This window comes from Astatotilapia calliptera, chromosome 3 (genome assembly GCF_964374335.1).
Source record: "Astatotilapia calliptera chromosome 3, fAstCal68.1, whole genome shotgun sequence".
NCBI classification, from domain to species: domain Eukaryota; kingdom Metazoa; phylum Chordata; class Actinopteri; order Cichliformes; family Cichlidae; genus Astatotilapia; species Astatotilapia calliptera.
In genome coordinates this window covers 67,264,168-67,288,080 of record NC_137424.1, presented here as the reverse complement: position 1 = coordinate 67,288,080, position 23,913 = coordinate 67,264,168, and the positions used below count along the sequence as shown (strand labels likewise).

Below are 23,913 nucleotides of genomic sequence, written 5' to 3'. Positions count from 1 at the left end.
TTTTTTTCAGTTGACAAAAGAAAAAAGAAATAAACAAGTGAGCTCATGCTACACATGCTATCAAAGAACATTCAAATAAGACTGACTGACTCACAGCCCTGATCCCACATTTAGTTCTTTAAACCATTTTATCGAGTTACTGAGCTCATGAGTTGCTGCTTGTAAAACAAATTACAGGAAAACAAAAGAACCGGTACAAACTGGTAACACAAACCATTGTTAAAACTGACCCGACCACATTTTTAACATCCACAGTTTTCCTTCAGGCAGTTAAATGTTCTTTGGATTCTTAAAGACTTGAATAATGAGCTTGTTTTAAAACAAACAAACAAAAACAAAAACGATTACATTCATGTCTGTTGTGTCTTAAAACTGCTTCCTCAAACTGAACAGTGGTTTTAATGAACCTGAACACAAACCACAACACTGGCTTGTTAGGAGTTGTGCAGGTTACATTTCAATTGCATTTTCTCTGTATCGTGGTTAAAGGTCAATATTCAGGTTTATTAGCAGCTTTGAATGGACAGAATCATCCTGTGATGTTAGCCTACACGTCTAACCTGCATGAGATCTCAAATATATTAGTAATACATAATTTATTCTCACCAGATAGTTATAATATGACAGTCTAAAAAAGTTATATTCATTGTATTAAGAACATGTTTGTCCTTGCCATTGTTGAGCAAGTTTGACTAGTGTGATCACTGATGTTGTTCCAGGTAGAAATTAAACTGTGTGGGCACAGCTGTCACTCCTGTGTAGTGTGCACACTGAGTACGATCCTCTTTCTCTGTAGAAACCTAGACACTTAGCATGTGAGACATTAGTGTGGCCTCACTTCCCTTATAAAAGACCAGAAAAAGATGAAGACACAGACATTTTGTTGGAGCTGAGCTGAAATAAAAATTCAGTCACTTTAGATCAAAAGATCTTTACTTTTCTTTAAAGAACATGAAAGATTTGAAAAGCAGAGCTTACAAAGTTTCAACACCTGGACATTGTTAATAACACAGAGAATTAACTTTGACATCATTGATTTCTTCATTATTTGATCATTTACAGAATATAAAACATTATGATCTTTTCTGATCTGCTTCTGGCAGCTGAGAATCCCTGAAAAATGTGTCTGTTTGTATTCTGCTCTTATAATTTCTGAGAATTATGTGTAATAATGTATCAATACAATAAAGAAACAGAAACAAACTAATGAGAACATTTAATAACAATGAACGTCTAATGTTACTGATCACAGTGTTACCTCTGTGATGAGGAGGCACCTGTCAGACTAGTTGATCTGTTTTCTATAAAAACAATGAAATGACAGTAAATAGATTTTCATGTATCCAGTGCTAAAGCTGAAATAGACTGATTCAATTTTCTACTGAAGCTTCATTAACCGATAGCAGAAGGAACATTAGTTGGACATTTTGTAATGAGGCAAATAAATAGGTTATAAAGCATGAGGTAGATAAAATAGTACTGTAGTAATCTGAAAGCTCAACTGTCAGATTTTAGATCAAAAAAAGAACAACAGCAGCAACTGAAAGACCAATGACGAGTCCAAAAGATCCAGCCTCCTTCCCTCCATCGTCTGGGTTTTCTCCTGTCTGAGCTGCAGGTGAGAAACAGGTGTGAGGTGTCAGCTGTCAGGTAGGTGATGAGTGAAGAACAGAACAGAATCCATTTCCTCTTCAAACTGCTGTCAGACATTATCTACTGCACTCTGATCACATCACTCAGACCAGCTGCTTTCTACAAAGTCTCATCAACAACATCTTTAGAAACAAACATCAACAACCAGGAAGCAGCTTCACCTCAACACTCAACTCTACTCACTCACCTGGAGGATCAACAACACTCAGGTAGATGATGCTGATGGGGTCAGTCTTCAGATTAGCTCTCTTCCCACGGTTGTTTCCTCTCCTTAAGACACGACACTCGTATGTTCCATCAATCATCAATCGTCACGTCCTTCAGAATCAAAGACACGTCTCCATCCTTCATCTGTCTGTCCTGCAGATCCACCCGGTTCTTAAAAGATTGATGCTGGTGATCTGGATCCAGCTGCTTATTCCGGTACATTAGGACACTTTCTTTGCCCAGGTCAGCTCTGCTCCACTCTACCACTATGATGGGGATGTTGTTGTCTCGAGCTCGACACGGCAGAATGACGTTCTGTCCAGCTGTGATTTTTTTCTGGTCTAAAAGAGAGAAAGTGACACAAAGCAGAGAGGTTAAAGGGATCAAAGTACAATTACTAACTTCTGGAGCTTTGAAATCACAATCATAGAAACAATTAGGTTCAAAACTAAAGTGACCATTTTGCTTTTTTCTGGTGGGGTGGTGAAAAAAACCCCACTTGTTCACACTTTTACTAAATAGTAGTTGGTAAGTAAACTAGAAGTAACTACAACACAAATATCACAAAATAGAAGTGTTGTAAACATACCACAGTCAAACTCCTGCTTTAACAAATAAAGGATGGGCTGTTCGCTTTAGTTCCTAGCACCTCTCTGCTTTGCTGTCACCCTGGGAGATAACTACATCAGTCAGCTATGTGCAAGGTCTGCTGGGTAATGTAGTTCCAATAAGATATAGGGCCTTTGCTACACAACAAACATAATAACTGTTCGATGGCACAAACCTTCTGCAGCCAAATATGAATAAGACTGAGGTAGTTGTCATTGGCCGCTGTGTATGCAGCGCACTCACAAACACACCTGAGCTCCTGATCTATAAAACTGGACCAATAATGTAAAATCCTCACAGTCATTTCTGATAACAACCTCGACTTAAGTAAGCATGAACAAATCTAGTAATCTGCTTTCATCTTCTCTAGATTAGATCACTGTAATGGCTGAGTGCATAGCAAAGTCAGCGGCCCCATGTGAGGGGGAAGGTTTGAAGGTATAGTGTCACGGCCAGGAGGGTCACCTGAACGCTGATCAGCAGTTTCTATCTTTCTCTCTCTCCTCCTTTCTGTCACCGGGGCAGAACTCATTGTGGGTTCACGCCCTCGGCCCTTGGAGAAAGGAAACACCTGAGCCTCATCAAGGTGATCAGCATATAAGCCAGAAGATGACTGCTGTTCTTTGCTGGATCGTTGTTAGTGAACGTCAAGCCACAGCAAGTTAAGTGGAGTGTTTCTTTGTGCTTTGTATTTACCAACGTCTCCCTGTCTACAGACTTCCTGGATTCTTCCCCGTGTCATTCCTGAGTGGCGAGTGTTGGAGAGAGAGCCTGCTGTCGTGTGTGTGTGGATTGTTTGGATTGCGCGTGCCTCCCCCTGGATTTTCCTGGAGCCTCGTCCCCACCCCGTTGTACATAACACTTCCCCTGCACCTTCTGTACACCTGGTGGACTTGGAAATAAAACTTTCTTGCGTACATCTGATCCTGGAGTTCTGCGATTGAGTCCTCCACGTCAAAACCGTAAAATACTGTATAGGCTCATGTGATGTGTTGAGGAATTTTCTTTGTGAGTTTGGTCAAGGTATAAAAGGATCAGGGCGGTTGCCCATCAGGGAAAGAAACCTTCTCTTCCCTCAGCCTGATTTGTATAAATCCTTTTTCTGTCACCTCTCTTCGTTCGTCTCTCCTCCGACGCCTTTCACTTTCTCGCTTAAATAAATAAATAAAACCTGCACAGAAAAGGAACTGATGTGTTTCTGTAACTCATCATACACATGCTTTTCAACAACAACGTTCGCACAAACTACGGTGCAAGAAAATCATACAGATCATACGTGATCAAGATGGCGCTGAGTATGGCAGCCTCGTCGCGAGCTCCCCCGCGTATACTATTATATATTGTAAATATATTTATTAGTTTCAGATGTAGCCATTCTTGTATTTTGCTTGTTTACGTTATTGTATTCTGCACAACTCTGTTGCTTGTGAAGCTGGCACACAAGAATTTCACTCACATGTGCTGTACCAATGTACCTGCACATGTGATGTGACAATAAAAGTGATTTGATTTAGAAACATAAAAGTCCACAGATTACACAACTCCAACTTTGTGTTTCATCACACCTAGTGTTGATGTTTCATATCGACACTGCTCTTGATAAGGAAGCCATCTTAAATCGATCGAAATGTGTCACATGACAACCATCTTACAGGTGGTTTAAGATGGCGCCGTCTTAAACCACCTGTGTTTGTCTTTTTTTCCTCTTTATAAGGGAACAAAAACAACAACAAGTGTAAACAAATCGACTTAGTGGCTGGAACATGACAGAAAATATAAAAGGAAAACTAATGAATAATTAAAAACATGACTATGTAAGAATTATCACTGATTTGCATGAAATTGTTCAAAAACTGTTTGGCTGCTTTTTAATTTTCCAGTTCTTTGATTGTGGTGCTGTATGGTAAAAGTTGTCGACATAAGTGGTTGTTAATCTGTCTTGATATGAACTTTTGTCAGGAGCAGCAGAGGTTTTCCGTGTTTCATTGTCTGATGTAGAGAAACGCCGCACAACAAACAACAACACTGCAATTCTGCAGTGCTTGAAACCTTTTTTTTTTGTTTAATCTTTTCTATTTTTATATTAACCTTAAAATTGAGGTTTTTTTCCCGGTTGTGAGCTGTAAGTCTCCGTCCCTGAGAATATCAGATTCAGATCCCTCTTAAAAACATATTGTTTATAAACAGACATTTTCTGTGTCTCCCCTTTGCTGTTTTTGTGTTATTAGCATTTAAATGTAATGTAATAATTTTACACCTGCTCATTACCGTGTCCACGTTTAACGGATAACGTGGACACAGTTAACGTCACCCGTGTCCACGTTGCGGTAGCGTACGACAAACTCAAATCAGCAACAGAATTGAGGTTTATGATTTTTTTTCACATAATTGTTAATATGCATGATGGTGTTTATATCTGCTCTATGACCATTTGAATTGCTTTTAATTTTATTCTATATTTTAAAACCTTTGACAGCTGGTGTGATATTAAAACCGAACGATGAACCCTCGATTGTAATATAAAATGTATATCAACATAATAATTTAATCAATTTAAATTAATCAATTTACCTAAGTGACCTTTTTTCTACATTGCAGACGATGTTTTTCCGTTATCACTGCTTAGATGATTGAGTTTATGTGTGGTTGCTTCTCTGTTTTGTGAAATGTTTTGCTTTTGAACAACGATGTCGTTAATAATGATATTATTAATAATAGTGTTAACATCATCAACAACAGCAATAATAATAATAGTAATGATAATAATAATAAAAACTATTTGTTTTAAAAAGGTAGCCCTAGAAGCATGTATACTGTTACGACCACATGTCATCATCACTGGTTAAACACGCAAAGTGCTCAGTTTACATAAGCCTGAACATTTGCTAAGTTTACCTTTATGGACGGACGCCTGCAGTACTCCAAACAGCAGAGCCCAGAGCAGTCCAATACGAAGAATATCCATCATACTTTCTCTGCCTCGATAAACCATCAAAGATCTGTGTATCACGGAGAGTGACAATCAGTGTTGTCTGTAAAGCCAAAGTCTTCCTTAATGTGGACAGCTCACAAACCACTGTTTACAAACTAAACGGGCCTCGTGTAATAAATGTAGCCTAGATCAGGAATTGGATTGGCCCATTGTTTTCATGGGATCTCATGTGATCTCATCTGTCGTCAGCTGTGTTGTGAATATGGTGACCGGTCGGTCGAGTTTGTTCTGTTGTTCCTCTGTAAGCAGCCACGGAGAAAAGGGAAGTTGTAGTGAAGTAATGCAGAGCAGTGAAGAGAAACTGAGTCTTAGAAACAATGAAGCGTCCACTGCAGCTTCTGTCTCGGCTTTTCCTAAATATCGATCTATGAAGTTGTTGTTTTGTTATTTGCTGATTGTCTTTAGATGACATACGTAGTAGGTCAGTAGCTGCTACCTGTGACTGTCAGGTCCCAGCTAAATTCACAGCAGAGCACAGTTGAAGGTTCAACGTTCAGGTTTACCAGCTTTAACCAGGCGTCCCTGTTTGCCTCACATTAGCTGTGAAGCTCGCACTGTGAACTAAGCAGGTCAAAATAAAAGGAAAACAGTGACAATGAAAACAATTTAAACAATTTAAACACAACCTCACCATTAATCTCCCTCCATCGTCCGTGGAGGGACGCAGTTGTTCCACTGTCTCCTTTAGCTCCATTTAAAGGTCTTCAGTATATTTCAAATATATCTGATAACTTAAATATAATCTCCAAATCTAAAGGTATGAAAAAGCACTGAGGGTGCTTATTGAGCCACTGCGGAAAGTCCCCAATGCTCACTGTGTGTTATAGCTCAAATGTTCTGGAGGAGTGGTTCTCGCTGCCACACCCAGTCCTCCTGGAACGAAGCATCTAAGCAGAGCACATAAAACAACAACCAAGCCAGAGATTTTCCATGTTTGAGGTGACCAAATACTTATTTTCCACCCTGATTTACGAATAAATTCTTTACAAATCCTACCATGTGAATTCATGGATTTTTTTTTTCACATTCTGTCTCTCACAGTTGAAGTGTACCTCTGGTGCAAATTACTGACCTCTGTCATCATTTTAGGTGGGGGAACTTGCACAATCGGTGGCTGACTAAATACTTTATTGCCCCACTGTCTGTGAGAAATGTGAGGAGCGTCTCTCAGCATTCATCAACACTGCTACACACACACACACACACACACACACACACACACACACACACACACACGCACACACACACAAACACATCATGTCTGGAATGCAGTTCAACCATTTCTTAGAAAACCATGAGAGTTTATGATGTTTCATAACAACACATGTTGGCACTGACTGATTTGTAGTTTGAGTGTCCTGTTTTATTCTCAGTCATTACAAACATTTTAAACAAAGTTGCTGATAACAAGCAGCTCAACTAGTTCTGAGTTTTCAGCATGATGCTGTGTTTATTTAGAAGCACTGCTAACCATTATTGTTCTCAGATACATGTCTAACTGCAAAACAAATTAAAGAATAACATTTTATAAAAATTACTGTTTATTAAAACAAAAAACAATTACTTCTTTTTTGTAAATAAACAGGTATTTGTATGGTTCTTATGCACAGATTTTTGTTTATTTATTTATTTCAGGTTTAAAATGTATAAAATGATATTATTGACTGGCAGTACATCCCATGCAGATTTAGTTCCTTAAAGAAAAGCAAACAAATAATTTCAACACACTGTAATAACCAAATATGTGTTTTGTTGCCTGGAGGCAGTACCATGCTGCAGACAGCACTGTGAACACAAAATAAACCTAATAAAATGAGATTTATAATTCCAAATAATGTTTCCAACAATGTTTTTAAGATGAAAAGATGTAGAAATGGACTACATCATGTTAGCTAGTAGACTCTATTTAGCATTGAAACCAGATGAAACAATAGCAACGGCTAAAATGCTGTAAAATGCAAGAACAGAAACGTCACAGCAACAATAAAACAACATATTTAATTAATAAAAGTAGGACTAAACAAAGAAATCATGGAGGAAACTTCAGAATATGTACAGTGACCAACATCATATGCTTCATAAGCAGGTGTGATGCAGCAGTGTCCTGAAGGTTTATTTATTTAACATGTTTGAATGTTCAGTCTCTTTTCTACAAAACTCAACAAAAAGGAATCAAAGCTAAATGTGGAACATGACCGTCTCTCTCTCTCACTGCAAACCTGCTGCTGCAGTCCCAGAGACACAAACAAACCACCTGAGCTCAGCTCCAGGCACAAAGAGACAAACTGTCAAGGATTAACATTATTTGTTTAAGTATGTAAAGATTTAGATATCATTTGAACAATAAAGACCTAAAAGATCTATGACTCGAGGTATAAACAAAATAGATGAAAGCTGTAATGAGTATTTTTCACAGGCTGCCAGGAAACAGTTTAGTTTTTGCTTTTTCTACTTTAAACACAACCATGTGTGTCAATGAGTGTGGACTGTTTATGTTAATGTGGTTTGAAATGGGATATTTTTCTTTCACTGATCTGTTGTTAGTTCAAACCAGTGCACAGAAAAGGAAACACATAGTTGCTCTTTACCCTCGTAGGCTGTTGTGTAATCCCATTGACTGAGTGTAAGAAAGCAGACACTCTCACTCTCCTCACTCTTACTGACAGCAACAAATATGTGAAAGCAAACATGAGCTTTGCTGCAGGATTTCCTTTTTATTTATACTTGTATAACAGTGAGTTGATTGAAAAGTGAATGATTGAATCTGCAGACTAACAGAGCGTTTGAATGGGATATGTGGGAGAGTATGCAGTATAAGTACAACTGTACCTGCAAGATAAACTCTAAGACAGAAAAGGAGAAGTAAAGCAGTAAGTTTCGTTTTACAAGAAATAAGTGTGAGGGAGTGTTGGTCTACACTCTGCAGAAGTCTGTCAGACAGAAACGGCAGAACATTTTTTCTGTTCACAGAAGACAAACATATATAACAGCTATATTTGGTGGCCCTCTAGAGGTAAGAAGTCAGATAGACTTCTCTTATAAATAGGACAGACATTTATGTCTGTGTTTGTAACATTTATGGCGTTCATAGACATGGACAAAATTGTTGGCACCCCTCAGTCAGTGAAAGAAAAACTCACAATGGTCACAGAAATAACTTTAATCTGGCAAAAGTAATAATAAATAAAAATTCTATAAATGTTAACCAATGAAAGTCAGACATTGCTTTTCAACCATGCTTCAACTGAACTATTTAAAAAATAAATAAATAAAATAAATATCGTCCTTCAAAAAAAGCGCCCCTCCGACGGCCAAACCCATCTGTTCTCTGATTGGATTGTTACATTTCTGATTGACATGATATTGACCAATCAGATGAAAGAAAGAAACATAGGGTCAAAATTCTTTCTTGTAACTTGCACGTTTTCCACACACAAATCTTTTTTTACGCACACAAATCTTTTTTACACATACAAATCCTGATTTTCAAGTACAAAATATTTATGACCACATTTTGAGCCCATACTCTCAGCACCACATCCAGAACACCCTGGATTTTGTTGAGAAGGTGAGAGATGTCATTATGGAGGCAGATGAAACCATGGTCTCGTACGACGTTACATCTCTCTTCACTTGCATCCCAGTCACAGAAGCGTTGGAGGTAGTCCGTAAGAGATTACAGGATGACACCAACCTCAGCAGCAGGACCACTCTCAGCATCGACCAAGTGTGTTTGAACTGTGTCTTCATTCCACCTCTGTCACATACAAGGGCCAGTTCTACAGGCAGAAACATGGGTGTGCCATGGGCTCCCCAGTTTCACCCATCGTGGCCAATTTGTACATGGAAGAAGTGGAAAAGAGGGCTTTGCTATCCTACCCTGGAACACCACCAAGCCATTGGTTCAGATATGTGGATGACACCTGGATGAAAATCAAATCTCAGGACGTACCACAATTCACAGATCACATTAACTCGGTGGACCAACACATCAAATTCACCAGGGAGGATATGAAAAGTGGCAAGTTAGCCTTCTTAGACTGTGAGATTTCCATCAGGAATGGGGGACATCTAAAAGCTGACGTGTACCATAAACCTACTCATACGGATCAGTATCTAAGGTTTGACTCTCATCATCCACTGGAGCACAAACTGGGTGTCAGGACACTACAACACAGAGCGAACACCATCCCCACTGACACAGCGGCCAGGGAGGCAGAAGAACAGCACATCAAGAAGGCCCTGAGTAAATGTGGTTATCCCAGCTGGACTTTTGTCAAAGCTGGAAAGGCACCTAAAGAAAGCTCCAGCTAATCCAGGAAAGAAGGACAACCGCTGCTCAAGCGAAAACCTGTAGTGATCTCGTATATGTCAGGAGTATCGGAGCAGTTGAGACGCATTTTTTCTAAACGCCACGTCTCTGTGGCTTTTAAACCCTAAAACACGCTTCGCCAAAAATTGATCCACCCAAAGGATCGGGTCCCCCGACACAAACAGAGTAATATAGTGTACGCTGTTAAGTGCCAGGAGGATTGGCAGGATTTATACATCGGGGAAACCAAACAACCTCTGGTGAAGCGGATGGCACAACACAGAAGAGCTACCTCGTCAGGCCAGGACTCTGCAGTCTATTTACACCTACAGGCCAGTGGACACTCTTTCAATGATGAGGATGTAACATCCTGGACAGGGAGGAACGCTGGTTTGAGCGCGGAGTCAAAGAGGCTATTTACATGAAAAGGAAAAGACCATCACTGAATCGAGGAGGGGGCCTAAGGGTACATCTTTCGCCATCTGACAATGCTGTGACAGCCATTCCCCAACTCTCTGTGAATGGTACTCATGGCCATTGATCAGTGGGTTTTGGTCATTGGTTGTTGATCAATGGTCATGAGAATTTGCATCGTTATGATTAAGGAAATGACCTCCCAGCCCATAGTTCCTTCACTGAGCTGGTTACAGTCATTATGCAAATGTACTGTTTATAAGATCGGGGAAACCTGCAGTCAGCTGAGACTGAAGAAGTCACTTGGATGAGTGATGAAACGTTTGTCCCACAAAACGCTACGTCCAGATGAACAGAATCAACTTTTGGAGATGCTAACTAAAATGCTCATTCATAACGAAGAAAGCTTTGTAACTATCCCCATAGGAAGGCGAGTCTTGGAGGGGAGTAGAGGTCCGGGTGAGGCTTAGCCAGTTCACGTACACTCACTGTGAAGTGTTGAGCAGGGAGGCAGGCAGGCGTATAGCGCCAAGAACAGAAAACAAACCAGCGACAGGAAATTGAGTGGTTACTGACAACAAGATCCAACCCTCAGAGAAGCTGCAGTGGAGACTAGACAGGATCAGCTTGAAAAGAAAGAAAGAGAAAACACTGAAAGAGGATTTACTGAGCTATGACTCTCATTAACGTGGGTTAGCTGACACTCCGGCGAGCAACGTTCAAGAACGCTGGTCTTAAGAGTCGGCCAGCTGATTGCAGGTGCCACAAACGAGGGGGTGTGGTGACTCTGCCCAGTGATGGGTAGACTGGGTAGATGGGTTTACTGTTACCTGTGCTTATGTTGTTTGTTGCTGTAGTTTTCCTACTGTGCTCTTTTCATTTTGCTTGTTTGTTTTTCAGCAGTTGGCGAAGCAGATTTTTAGTGATTTTCTCACTATCCCTCTCCTCCCCTCTTGTTCTTTCTCTCTTCTTCTGTTTACTTTACTCCCAACTTTTCTTCTTATTTCTCTTTCCTGTCCCCGAGTCCGTCCGTTCTGATTGTAATAACTTAAAATAAGAATAAATAATAAAGCTTGAATAAACTATGACAATCAAGTGGACCAGTATAGCAAAAGGTCCACTTGTGGAAAAAATGAGAAGAAAAAAATAATTAAATGTTGATGTAATTTATTAAAACTGGAAATAAATACTTTATTGCATGTTTTCAATAAAATAAATAGACATTTAATTGTTTATCTATTTATTCATTAATTCCAGTTTCAGTTAATTATTATCATATTTTATTCATTCATTTTTGAACTCCTGGCCCTCTTTTTCTACCTTTTAAAAAAACTTATTTTTTTACTTGAGCAAAGAAGTTGAATCTGTACTTCAGCTTTTACTTGAGTATTTTTACCGCTGGACTACAGATTGTCTGTACTTTTGCCACCTCCGTTAGTGTCTGTATTATTTGTGGTGGTTTTCAGGAACTAGAAAGTTGCTGTGAAGCTAATGTGGACTCACGTCATGCTACAAGAAACAGCCCCTCTCTTCCTCAGAAAAAATACAGATAAGTCGCTTATTTACAGACCAATGGCTGATCAGTGATCTTTGGTGACGCTCTCAGCTGAGATGCAGAAACGAAACCTAACGTTTCCTCGTGGTGCCTTCAAAGACCCCTCCTGAGGTCATGTAAAACAGAAAGCCCAGCCTTCTCGTCGGTACGCTTTCCTCCTGTCTCAAATGTGTGACTCCCGTCTCCTAACATCCTTTATATTTATGGCCATTAAATTCACGAGAGGAGAGGAGAGGAGAGGAGAGGAGAGGAGAGGAGAGGAGAGGAGAGGAGAGACACGAGCAGATGGATTCTCACTTTTACTTGTTTTCAGCGGGGCCCTGAAGGCAGCAGGAGCAGGGGTGTGTGGTTTGTGTAACTGAGGTGACAGCTTCACAGATCGGTCCACGCACTCTTTGTGTTCAGTCATCACTTTGCTGAGTCTGAGGAGGAGGAGGTCTCTGTTTGCTCCAACATGAGGTCAGTCTGCCAAACCTTTGATAAATAATCGGTCATTTATCACAAAGTGAACCACCTGATGGACTTTAAATCCAGCAGTAGTTTAGTTTACCTGGCGCTCAGGTGCACGCAGAGGGATACAAAGTAACACAGTCCAGGAGTCTGTGAATCAGAGGAAAAAGTGGAGGTTATAAAATTATAAACCTGTTATGTAATAATAATAATCTGTGCTGCAGGTATCGATTATTTTAGTAATCAAATATTCTATCAGTCGAATAAGAAATAAAATAAAATTAATAACCTCCCATACTTGGGTATCAAAATCCACACAATTGAGCCCTGATTGCTCACAACTACCTTGCATGCATGTTCGAGTCCGTGTCCCTGCTTGCCTACTTCAGTGCTCAACTCTTCAACAATATTAATTCCACATCATGAACACTGGTAACTAAAAAAACACGGGCAACTGATGCATCTTGTCAGGGTCCTGGGTTTTTTGATGAAGTGTTTTGAGTTTCCTGTGTTTTTTGTCACTTTGTGTTGTAAGTTATGTCCTCATTGTTGGTCTTTAGTTAGTCCCTTAAATTTAGTTTTTTTGTGCTCCACGCCTAGTATTTCCGTCTGTGCATTTTGGTCCTTAGAGTCCTCTGCCTTATGGTTTATATCTCTGTGTTTCTTAGTTGCTCTGTCTCCACGGTGTCAAGTTCACGTCTCAGTGTTGTACTTCCTGTTTTACTTTGAAGGTCTGTCTCATGTGTGTGCATCCTGCTTTGCTTCCTTGTCTCGTCAGTTCTGATTTCTCCCAGCTGTGCCCTCCTTCTGTCTCATTCCCCTCGTTACTTCACAGTGTATTTAAGCCCTGTGTTTCTCTGAGTCAGTGTCGTGTCGTCCCTCATGTTGTGTGTTACTTGTGTGCCTCACTGTGAAGTTTAGTTTTGTATCCTTTTCTCGAGTCTGAAATAAAGCGGTGCTTTTGAGTTTATTTCCCGTGTCCCCGTGAGTTTGTGTTTGGGTCCTCTCCTGCCTGAACACAGCTGAAACATGACACATCTTACATCAATAACTAGACATTTTAACACTGGCATGTGATCAAATGAATTAAACGTTGTATCACAACAATAGCTGTCCCCCTGTGTTTGTGTCTCACTCCACATCTAAGGTTTCTTCTGGTTCCTCAGTGTGAGATTCAAACCACAGGTCTACTTCACATCACTGATTTCATTGGTTGATCACACAAACTGAATTTTTGTCAAGGAGAGGAGCTGCGAAGTGTGGGTGAACTGGCATGAGAGTTTCTGAGTGAGGATGTTTGATCATGTGCTGGTTGTAGTGTGTCAGAGCACTGAGTGAGCCTCGGTTCAGCCAGTCCTGGTTTGATGCTCTCCCTCTGATGCTCCTCACAGCGTTTTCTTTGTGACTCTCTTACAGTGAAGATAGCAGCGCTCTGCTCAGCAGGCTGCAGCAGTTGCAGTGTCACTTCACCTGGGATCTGAAGCTGGACGTATCCCCGAAAAAACTGATCACCCGAACAGAGATTGACATAGAGTTTCATCAGAGTCCGTATAAAGGAGCAGGTTGCTTCTACAGCCTCTTGGCTTATTTCAGGTACAGTTTCTGGAGCTGTCTGATGAAGGAAAAGCTAAAGTGGATTTATTCTGCTCATTCAAATCTCAACGCTTTTATTTCTGGGACTCTGCTACAGAAGAGAAGAGCTAACATTAGCCAGAAGAAAGACAGTTTTTCTCACTGAAGTCCGTCTGACCAAAGACAAATTTGACCGTCAAAGGAAACAGTGGTCAGCATCAGCAGGATTTATATTTGAATGATAGAGAGATAGTTTTGTTTTCAGGATCAGATCCAACCCTGAGCTGTGTTTCTTCTGCTAATGTTACCTACCAGCAGTGCTCCTGCTGCTAACACAGATGAATTTTACTTTATTTCATGTAACAACATTTTGTCTGGAGTAGATATGGCTGGCTCAGGTTCAACTCACTTCATAAGTTAACAATATAAATAAACAATCACCAGATTTATGCAGCTTAGCAAAGCTACAGCTAGAAGAAAAACGTCAGCTTGCTTTATGTTTACCTCATTATTTCAACCTTAATACAAACATGTAATATGAAGAGAAACATTATTGGAGTATTGGACTAAAGTTTCTGATTCTTTAAGAATCTTGATATAAATCTGTTTCCTAAAGTTTGTTTGGACTCTTGTTTTTCTGGTGGAAATGCAGTAATTATCTAACCCTGGAGTCAAGAACCTCAGATAAAAACCTTAATGAATCATCAACAAGTGTTAGTTGAACCCTCAAGTCAGTTTCTTGTCAGGTGTCGTAAACACCAGATGTGGAACAGCTGTTGATGACCTGTTGGTCCTCAGGTATCTTCAGGATCAACGAGAGGAAGCGCTGAAACTTTTAAACCAATCAGAGGAGACCATCAGGGAGAGTTACGGTGATGAGAGTGAGAAGCGGCTGATTGTGACGTATGGAGACATGGCCTGGCTGAAATATCACGATGGAGACTTTGCACAGTCACAAAGCTACTGTCAGAGAGTCGAGGACATACTGGTATGTAAACCAATCAGATCAAACATGATGATCACTGCTGTTGAACCTCTGACGCTTCCTTCTCCCTCTGCAGGTGAAGTATCCCACTGGTTCATCAGGAAGTCTCCTCCCAGAGGTGTATGGGGAACAAGGCTGGGCCTATTTCAAGGTGTCGAGGTCTTCTATATCAAAAGCCATCGACTGTTTTCGTAAAGCACTTGAGGTACAGCCTCATGATGTTGAGTGGAACACCTGCTACGCCGTTGTCCTCTTTTGCGGAGAACAGGTCAGTTTTATGATAAGAATTTTTTATTTATTCATAAGGAACCCCATCAGCTTGAACAATAGTGGTTGCTAATCTTCCTGGGGCCCAAGCCATCAAGTATAATATAATAAAACATTATACAATAAAGATGATTGTAATACAGATGCAAAACATCCACATAATTTGGCTCTTACATCCACCATAATCGTAAAAATATAAGCATTGAGGCACAATACATGTGGAAAACAGCTCACAACATTACCCACTTACAATATTTACAATATTTATTAAAACTATATAAATAGGCTTTTAAATGTTTTGGGTTTTTTAATTATGAATAGTCACTAGTTCTCTAATTGCATAAGGCAGTTTATTCCACTTAAAAGATGCTCTTAATGTAACAGAGTTTTTCAAAAAGTTACTTTTTGCTCCAGGAATCACTAAATTGCTAAAAATGATGTAGCATAATTATGTAGTTTATCTGGATACTGCAGCTGAGCACAGAAGAAATGTGGTGTATTTAACAGTATTGCTTTCTTTACAAATAAAAGTAAGTCATTGTTTAATTTTGCTTTTACTGGAAGGCAAAAAAGTTTATTGTGCTTTTAAAGGATACTGGTATAGTATAAACATCTTAACACTAAGGATGAAGAGTTTATTACCTTATATGGGTATATTCCTCCTCAATTCAATTCAATTCAAATTCTTTATTGTCCCACAGGGGAAGTTAGTTTAGCAGCAGGATAAAAGTAAACAGAACAATACTATGAAATAATAATGACAATAGTGATAGAAAGTCCAAGGACAGTTATTTGCCATTAAGGAGAAATCCCTCTGTAGAGACTCATCCTCGGTTTCTTTTTAAATGTTTTCTTCATAGAAACTATTCTAACATTATTTACAGTATGTCAAGGCACCTGCAGTGTTATACTTAGAAATTAATTCAATGTTAACAACTTGGTGACAGTGAGGGAGAAGAGAACGCCAACAGACTCCAACTCTGCTTGACCCGAGGGTAAAGGTACCAGATGATCGAAGTCCAAGATTCTAGTCTGGGAATCTTCCTGGGCCCACCATTCATGCCATTAGCTTCTGTCTATAAATGAAAGCACATTCACCATCCACTTTAAGGCCTCCTTAACCATACAAGCCTTAATAGAGCATCATCAACAGCAGCCAGGTCAATAAAGACACTTTATTTAAAGGTTATAAAACCTGTCCTTGACTTTCATATGACTTTCATTTTTGGCTCCTGGGAGTTTTTAGAACAACTCCGTGATCTCTGGGGATGCTGGCTGGCTTTAGCCTTCATTTGCTTTCCTATTTTGTAATCCTGAACAGCTTGGGTGTTTTTGCTCTCCTTAATCCTGATACTGTACTGATTCAGGGACGAGAACAACCAGCCATTAAACCTGAGGTAGACAGTCAACTGTGGCGTCCACTGCTGCAAATTTGTATTAATGTTTTACAGGAAGTTTCATAAATTTCCCATAGTAAGTACAGACACACTGATTACATTTCAAATTTATGAATATCCATCCATCCATTCATCTTCTTCCACTTATTTCAATGTGGAGGAGCAGCGGCTCTACTCTGAGCCCCTTTTGGACGGCCAAACTCCTCACCCTATCTTAAAGTGAGAGGCCAGCCACCCTTTGGAGAAACCCCTTGTATCTGCAATCAGATTTGGTCACTAGTCAAAGTTTGCGACCATAGGTGAGGGTAGAGACGTAGATCAACTGGTAAATAAAGAGCTTCGCTTTTATGCTCTCTCTTCACCACATCTGACCGGGGCAGCATCTGCATCACAGCATCTGCCAATCTCCCCTCACTCGTGAACAAGACCCTGAGACACTTCAATTCCTCCACTTGGGGCAGTAATTTGTCCCTGAATCAGAGTGGGCACTCCACCCTTTTCTGGCTGAGGACCACGGCCTCTCATTTAGAGGTGCAGATTCTAATTGCTGCCACTTCACACTTGCCTGCAAACTGCTCCAGTGCAAGTTGGAGGCCAAAACCTGACGAAGCTTATAGAACTTACACTTACAAAAGCAGAGCCAAAATCCTGATCCAGCCCTAACTATATGCTTTAGCAAAAAGGAAAGTTTTAAGCCTAATCTTAATAGTAGAGATAGTGTCTGTCTCCTGATTGTCTCCTGAGCTAGGAGTCTGGGTTTGTCTGAGGGAGTCCATTCGTCTTTTTTCCCCTTTCCCTCCTTTTTTTTCTTTTTTATAGACTTTCATGCATTTATATAAGTTGTTGGTGTGAACAAGAGAGAATTTCCTTACAAATTCATTACCTTTTCAGTGTTTGCATTTATAGCTGTTAAGAGAGTTTGAACCATTCTTCTGTTATTTTTCTTCTTCTATCCTCAAATTGATCTGAATATTTGTATCTGATTAGTGTTTTTAAATCTGTTCCAGAATCGACTGGATGAGGCTATTGTTGTGTTTGAGCGAGGACTGAAAAGGGGCGATCAATTATCTTCCTTCAACTACCAGCTGGCTCTGTGCTACAAGCAGAAAATAATTGCTGAGCGTCGCAGGCGCTTCAGCAACAGAGGTACACAGAAATATACTGCATGTTGTCCTTAAATAAACACCACTCAAATCACCCTTTAATGCTCCACAGAAGAGGTGCGTAAGTGGAGGCGTATTTGTATCAGTCACCTTGAAGAATCTGTGAAGAGGAAGAGACCTTTTGTCCTGGCGTGGGCTGAACTGGCACTGCTGTGTGCAGAGGCAGGGGATATGAGCAGGTACCCGTCTAAACAAAGCTGCAGGGTTTCCTTCTTTCTTTCCTCTGGCTGTAGATTCCTCATCATCTCTTTGTTTCTCAGGGCTGAGGAGGCTTTCCAGAAGTGCTTGGAGACGTTACCAGAGGTGGAGGAGGAAAAGGATTGTCAGACTATCCATCAGCGCTGCGGTGACTTTCTTCATTATCACAAAAAAAACGAGGCTCAAGCCATCGCTCACTATACCAAGGTAAGTTTCTAGGTGCCAGACTCTGATTGGTCCTATCTGAAGAAAAAATGAAGGTGACAGGTAGCTGATTCATCAGAGGGCAAATTACACCAACTGAGGCAGCTGCATGTACAGTGTTAGACATGCAGCTGCCTCTTAATGTCCCACGTTTCAACCCAAGAAGAACAATGAAAGAAGAAAAACTAACAGGCCTTGTTTGGAGGGTGGAGGTGTCGGGGCAGTAATGTGAAACATTTCACCGCTCACATCCACCACATGACCTTAGTATGGATGGATTTATCTTCCTGATAGTCTTCTGCTGTTTTCTCTCTGCAGGGGCTGCTGATACCACTGAAAAAATATAATTGGAGACAGTGTGCTAAGGTGAGCACTAGAGACATAACAAAGGTTACGTGTTATATAAATTGAGTGTTGTTACTAACTTATGGGGTTGAGCAAAACCTCATATCAAAGCTCCCTTGATGTAAATGATTTGTTCAGTACCACCTACTTGTGCTCCTGAGGACTGTTTTCAACTTACGTTTTGAAAACTACTGGTGACTGTCAGTGGTTCTGTCTTTCACTAGGTCTTGTGAGGAGATGTGGCATCCATCCCACTTTGGATGGAACTCCTTTCATTTCAAAAAGTCTGGCCAAATTTATGAAAACCCCCCAAGTCACTATCCAGAGTTGCAGTCTTACACACCTCTCTATAGCTTTTCTCCTTCTGTTGTCCCCCGAAAACCCTTAGAAACATTTTAAGCTGGTAATCAGGCCCTATCTTATCTTAAAGACCTTATAGTACCATATCACCCCATTAGAGCAATTCAACCTCAGATTGTGGGCTTACCTGTGGTGCCTATACTATTTAAATGTAGGATGGGAGGTGGATCCTTTAGCCTCCAGAGTTCAAATTTCAAAATGTCGCTTTTTTTAATTAAAGCATAATGTAATGTTTTCTCCCACTAAAAACTTTACGTCCAGATGAACAGAATCTACTTCTTTGGAACATAAATTAATATTTCATTGTTCCTCTATTTTTTCCTGCAGAAACTGAAGCAGATCGCTGACAGACGTCTGGCAAAGAATCGGGGTGATGGTGAAGCTCTCGCTCTGCTGGGTCAGGTGGCCAGAGCTGAGGGCGACAGGAAGAGAGCTGCTTTTTTTTATGAGAAAGCTCTGAACTGTGACAAGGACAATGAAGAGTACCTGTCTGCTCTGTGCGAGCTGCGCCTGGAGCTGCAGGGATCATCCTCTGATTAATCAGGATCACTGCAAAAACTGGCTATAACTAACTTACAATCTTACAAGGAGCCAAAAAGTATTTGTGATCTTGTTTTGAGAGCGATACACTCAGAGAGAGCAGGATGCAATTAATCTTTTACAACATGTATTTTATCTCTTAGCTTCTAAATCATAAAATGTGTTATTTGCATATGTAATTTTTTGTTGTGTTCATATATCTTGGAGAAAAATGTTAAATGTTGCTCAATTTTCAACAGAAGAGTATTCAAAAACGATAAATAGGAAAGTTAGGAGAACTCAAATGAAAGTTTAAGTGTAGAAAGGAAAATCATGTCAAAATACTTTTTTGCAGAATATAACTAATGTTGATTAATTCATAAGAATAAGAGAAAATTTCCACCCTTTAACTGCAGCCAGGAGGTGGCAGCACATCTCCTTTCTTCTTAGCTTTCTACTCATCTACATGTACCCCCTTAGTGGATTTTAGTCCTGTGTTTTTTTTTCTGTACCCTCATGGTTGTGTGTTTCCCTGAGTGCCTTTCTGTGTGTCTAGTTTATATTATTTCCCAGAGTAGTTTGTATTGTTTTACCAGCCAGCAAATAAAGCTGTGTTGTCTTCGCCTCCATGAGTCTGCATTTGAGTCCTCTCCTGCCTGCACACAGCCAGGAACCTGCCCAGTTTCCAGACAGTCGGTCACACACTCCCCACTCTGACCAGCTCTGCTCGAGCCTTCATGTTAAAATCTGTGTAAACAATAACCTGGCACCAGAAGTGGCTCTATATTAATTTCTATGAGGTGAAATGATTTGCTTTTTTCCGTTTGATCCCACTCACTCAAACATGCAGTATTTGATGATTAACCCCATCTTAGGAAAAGTCATGTAATGTGAGATCTTTGGGGGGGGGGGGGGGGGGGGGGGTGTTTTTTCTTAAAGCTTTGAGGTTCCAGTGGTGGTTCTAGTGTTAACAGAGTGGACAGACAATACAGACACAAACAACATGATGCAGACACTAGCAGCATGTAGGAGGACTACAGGGAGGGTGTGAGACTTTTGCAGGATGGTGCAGTAACAGAAACTTGTTCCTGGATGCAGAAAAGACCCCAAACAAAACTGGTATTCGACTTCAGAGGAAAGCAGCCCATGCACACCCCGATATGATAAGGACACTGCTGTGGAGGTTGTGTAGCATGTAAGATTCCTGGAAGTCTGCCCTTGACCCCGTACGCCTCCTTCATTGTATAATTTAAAACAGTAAAAGTTTGCCATTACCTGAACGTCCTCATAGAAGAGCTCATCTCAACTCTGCACCTGTCCTTTCTACTTAACTTTATTCCATATTTTACGGCCTCGGATCACATACATGAGTAAAAGTAAAAATGAGATAAAAGGAAGATTTCTGCCTTTATTTCTGTTAAGAATGCTGCAGAAAACAGCTAAAGCATCCAGATGTGCCGTTGCAGTGCAGGAAGGGTTCTGCGTAGGAAAGAAGTTAATATTTACTCTATGAAATCATGATAACATCCACTGCTTGATGGAAAAATCTCGCATTACATGGAACGTATTTTTCAGATTTAGAGATTCTCTACAAAGTGATTACATCTGCGATATCCGTCAAATGTTTAGATAATTTTAATAAATGTATGTTCTTACTGGTCCCAAGAACCGGTGTGTTTGAATGTATTTCTTTGAACTGTGTCTCAGGGTTTGCATCTGTTTTTAATTCAAAGCAGAGATTTTTGTTGAATTTGTTTTTATTTATTCTGTTCTTATTCTAATGAAATTGCACATTCAATGCATATAAACATATTTTATCAGACATTACAGTCTGTAAGGCAGGGTTAGGAGAGGTGTGCTCACATGTTGGTGTCATACATTCTTCTGACAGCTGTAAATAAACACTGATTAGAGCATCCGAGAGCACGGCAAACATCTGGCACTTTAGTTAAACACAGTTTAACTGTGGGCAGGATTGAACACAAATATTGCAGGAGTTGGATTAGAAATACTCCCACATACAGCTCTACTCTGAACTAACCTGAGCTTAATTTCTCTTTAGTTCTGATCTCACTGCTGAGCTGCACCACAAACCAAGGTCAGTAACCTTCTTCTGTCACACTGTAAACCTGACTCTTCAAGGAGACTGTGGGACACATTTATTAAGAACAGGCTGCAGCTCACTGCAGACAGACTCGCCTTCAGTCACATCAGTGATATCTATCCTCCTCCTCGCAATCCAAAGGTTTTCATTTCCTACTTCCTGTAAACATAATACAAATCCTGTTGTTGATGATCAGACAATTTTAAGAAATTAATTTTTTTCTTTTAAACATCCAATACTCAAGAATGGCTGATTTGAGGAGTTTAGTGTTTGTAAGGGGTGTCTCAGTGCTAAATTAATTAAACATTTCTACGTGTCCCTTTTTGTTCAAGATACAATAAATTCTCCCCCAGCTCGTCTGACTGTGAGTCCCAGCAGCTCTCAGTTCTTTAAGGTCAAGGTCAAGGTCAAATTTATTTATATAGCACATTTCAAACAGCCGATGCTGCACAAAGTGCTTAACAATATAAAAATGGTATTAAAAAGCAACAATGTCATACAATAATAACAATAAAAAACAATACGGTAATAGGACAGTAAAAGAATTAAAACAATAACTAAACTAATTCAAATAAGACCAAAATGCTTGGGTCATAGTGTGTTAAAAGCCAGGGCATAGAAATGTGTCTTTAGTAAAGATTTAAATTGCTCAAGTGTTTGTGCAGATCTAATATTTAAGGGGAGACTATTCCAGAGTCTGGGACCTGCCACAGAGAAGGATCTATCACCACGGGATTTGAGGTTAGTCCGTGGGATGGACAACATTAGTTTTGATCTAGACCTCGTGGTTTTTCCTGGAGCATAGGCAGAGAGGAGCTCAGACAGGTAAGGAGGGGCTCGGGCGTTAAGTGACTTAAAAACAAAAAGTAGAAGTTTAAATTGGATCCTGTAGGAGACAGGAAGCCAGTGTAAAGAAGCTAAAACTGGGGTTATATGCTCTCTCCGTTTGGTACCAGTTAGCAGGCGAGCAGCAGCATTTTGAACCATCTGAAGACGATGGATGGTGGCCTGATCTAGACCATAATACAATGAATTGCAGTAGTCCAATCTGAAGGAAAAGGGAAAAAAACACGCTAAAAGACATTAGGTATGGCTTTACCTTGGCTAGCTGTCTTAACTGAAAAAAACAGGACTGAACTACTGCACTCACCTGCTTATTCAATTTAAAAGAACCATCAATGTAGACACCGAGGTTTTTTACATGTGTTTTACAATACGAGGAAAGGGCGCCCAGAGTGCTGTCGATATGATTAAAGTTGCCAAAAATGACAACCTCAGTTTTATTTTCATTTAGCTTTAAAAAATTTAATGACAACCACTGTTTGACATCATCAAGGCAGCGTAATAAGTGCTGCGGATGGTCTGACCCTGCTTTTAAAGGTAGATAAATCTGCAAATCATCAGCAAAACAATGAAATGAAATGCTGTACTGCGAGAAGATGGAGCCCAATGGCAACAAATAGAGTGCGAACAGGGCAGGACCCAAAATAGAGCCTTGAGGTACATCGTATTTAAGAGGGGCTATTCTGGAGTTGTGGGGGCCCATATTGACATAAAAAAAACCTTTCTGACAAATAGGAACGAAACCACTGTAGGGCAGATCCTTTTAGGCCAGCATGAAATTCTAGCCGTGATAACAGGATGTCATGGTCGACCGTGTCAAAAGCTGCTGACAAGTCCAACAATAAAAGGGCAGCAGCAAATTATTTTCAAGTTGGGCACCTGGTTGTTTTTCTTTTGTCCTCTGTGTTCACGCTTATAAGAAGTCTTCAGTCTGTGCTGTAAATATGTTGCAATAATCCACTTCTTTGAAGAACCACAGGAATGTGAGACTGGGCAATCGACTTTTTAACGGAAATTAGACCTCCACCTCTCAGCTGCTGCATGTCTCTTCTCATGGAAAACCTGATGAACGGCTGCCAAAGAGCAAACAGCCAACAGCGGAGCTTTGTTTTAGGTGGTGGCCACATTATTCATAAGCGATGTGTGCTTCCTTCAACTTTGTTTAAAGACAGGCTTACAAATCAGGCTTTTTCTTAGTTATATGCTGACTTATAAATAAGTAAGAAAACTAAAATATTTGATAACATCTGGCAGTAAAACTTCTTTAACTCTAACTCAGAATCAAAGATAAAGTTGTTTGGCTGCTAAAGCTCAGTCTGCTCCTGTGAGACAGAAACAAGAAGACAGATCAGAGTTTGTGAAACTTTTCATTCTTTTTATTGTTTGAGGAATGAAAGTCAGTGTCAGTGGTGATGCTAGCTTTGTTCACTCAGGCCCGTATAGACCTTGGTTAGATAGCAGTGATGTTTGTTCATCATCGTCATCATCAACTTTATTTATAAAGCACTTTAAAATAGAATAGAATAGAATTCAACTTTATTGTCATTGCACATGCACAGGTACAGGGCAACGAAATGCAGTTTGCATCCATCCAGAAGTGCTTTAGTGATATAGATATATTACAATATATATTAGCAAAACAACCACAGCTGTACATTGGAACTGCAAAATAAAATTACATGAGCTATAAATAAAAACCAAATAAAAGAAGAGGTCAGAACACACAGGACTCTTAAATAAACTTCTTTACTGTCATTCTGCAAC

At 40.0% G+C, this 23,913-nt stretch overlaps 1 protein-coding gene and 2 long non-coding RNA genes across 4 annotated transcripts in view; 2 read left to right on the top strand and 1 right to left on the bottom strand.

Annotated features, from left to right (window-relative positions):
• LOC145425655 (uncharacterized) overlaps positions 1–23,913 on the top strand; it is a 178,318-nt gene that overhangs the window by 136,135 nt on the left and 18,270 nt on the right. The window lies entirely within an intron of this gene.
• Positions 1,867–6,263, bottom strand: LOC113019544 (uncharacterized). Of its 2 annotated transcripts, none has more exons than XR_013906370.1 (3): positions 6,093–6,263; positions 5,365–5,468; positions 1,867–2,201 (listed from the first exon to the last, which is right to left on the bottom strand). It is a non-coding gene; the product is annotated as an uncharacterized LOC113019544 (long non-coding RNA). The 2 variants fall into 2 exon arrangements; XR_013906371.1 differs by lacking the exon at positions 6,093–6,263 and adding an exon at positions 5,898–6,086.
• Positions 12,027–19,826, top strand: LOC113019538 (interferon-induced protein with tetratricopeptide repeats 5-like). The gene is made up of 9 exons (XM_080291089.1): positions 12,027–12,201; positions 13,609–13,785; positions 14,563–14,752; positions 14,826–15,081; positions 17,401–17,559; positions 17,629–17,755; positions 17,837–17,981; positions 18,297–18,344; positions 19,011–19,826. The coding sequence occupies exons 1-9, from the start codon at positions 12,197–12,199 to the stop codon at positions 19,221–19,223; spliced, it is 1,320 nt and encodes a 439-aa protein (XP_080147215.1). The 5' UTR covers positions 12,027–12,196; the 3' UTR covers positions 19,224–19,826.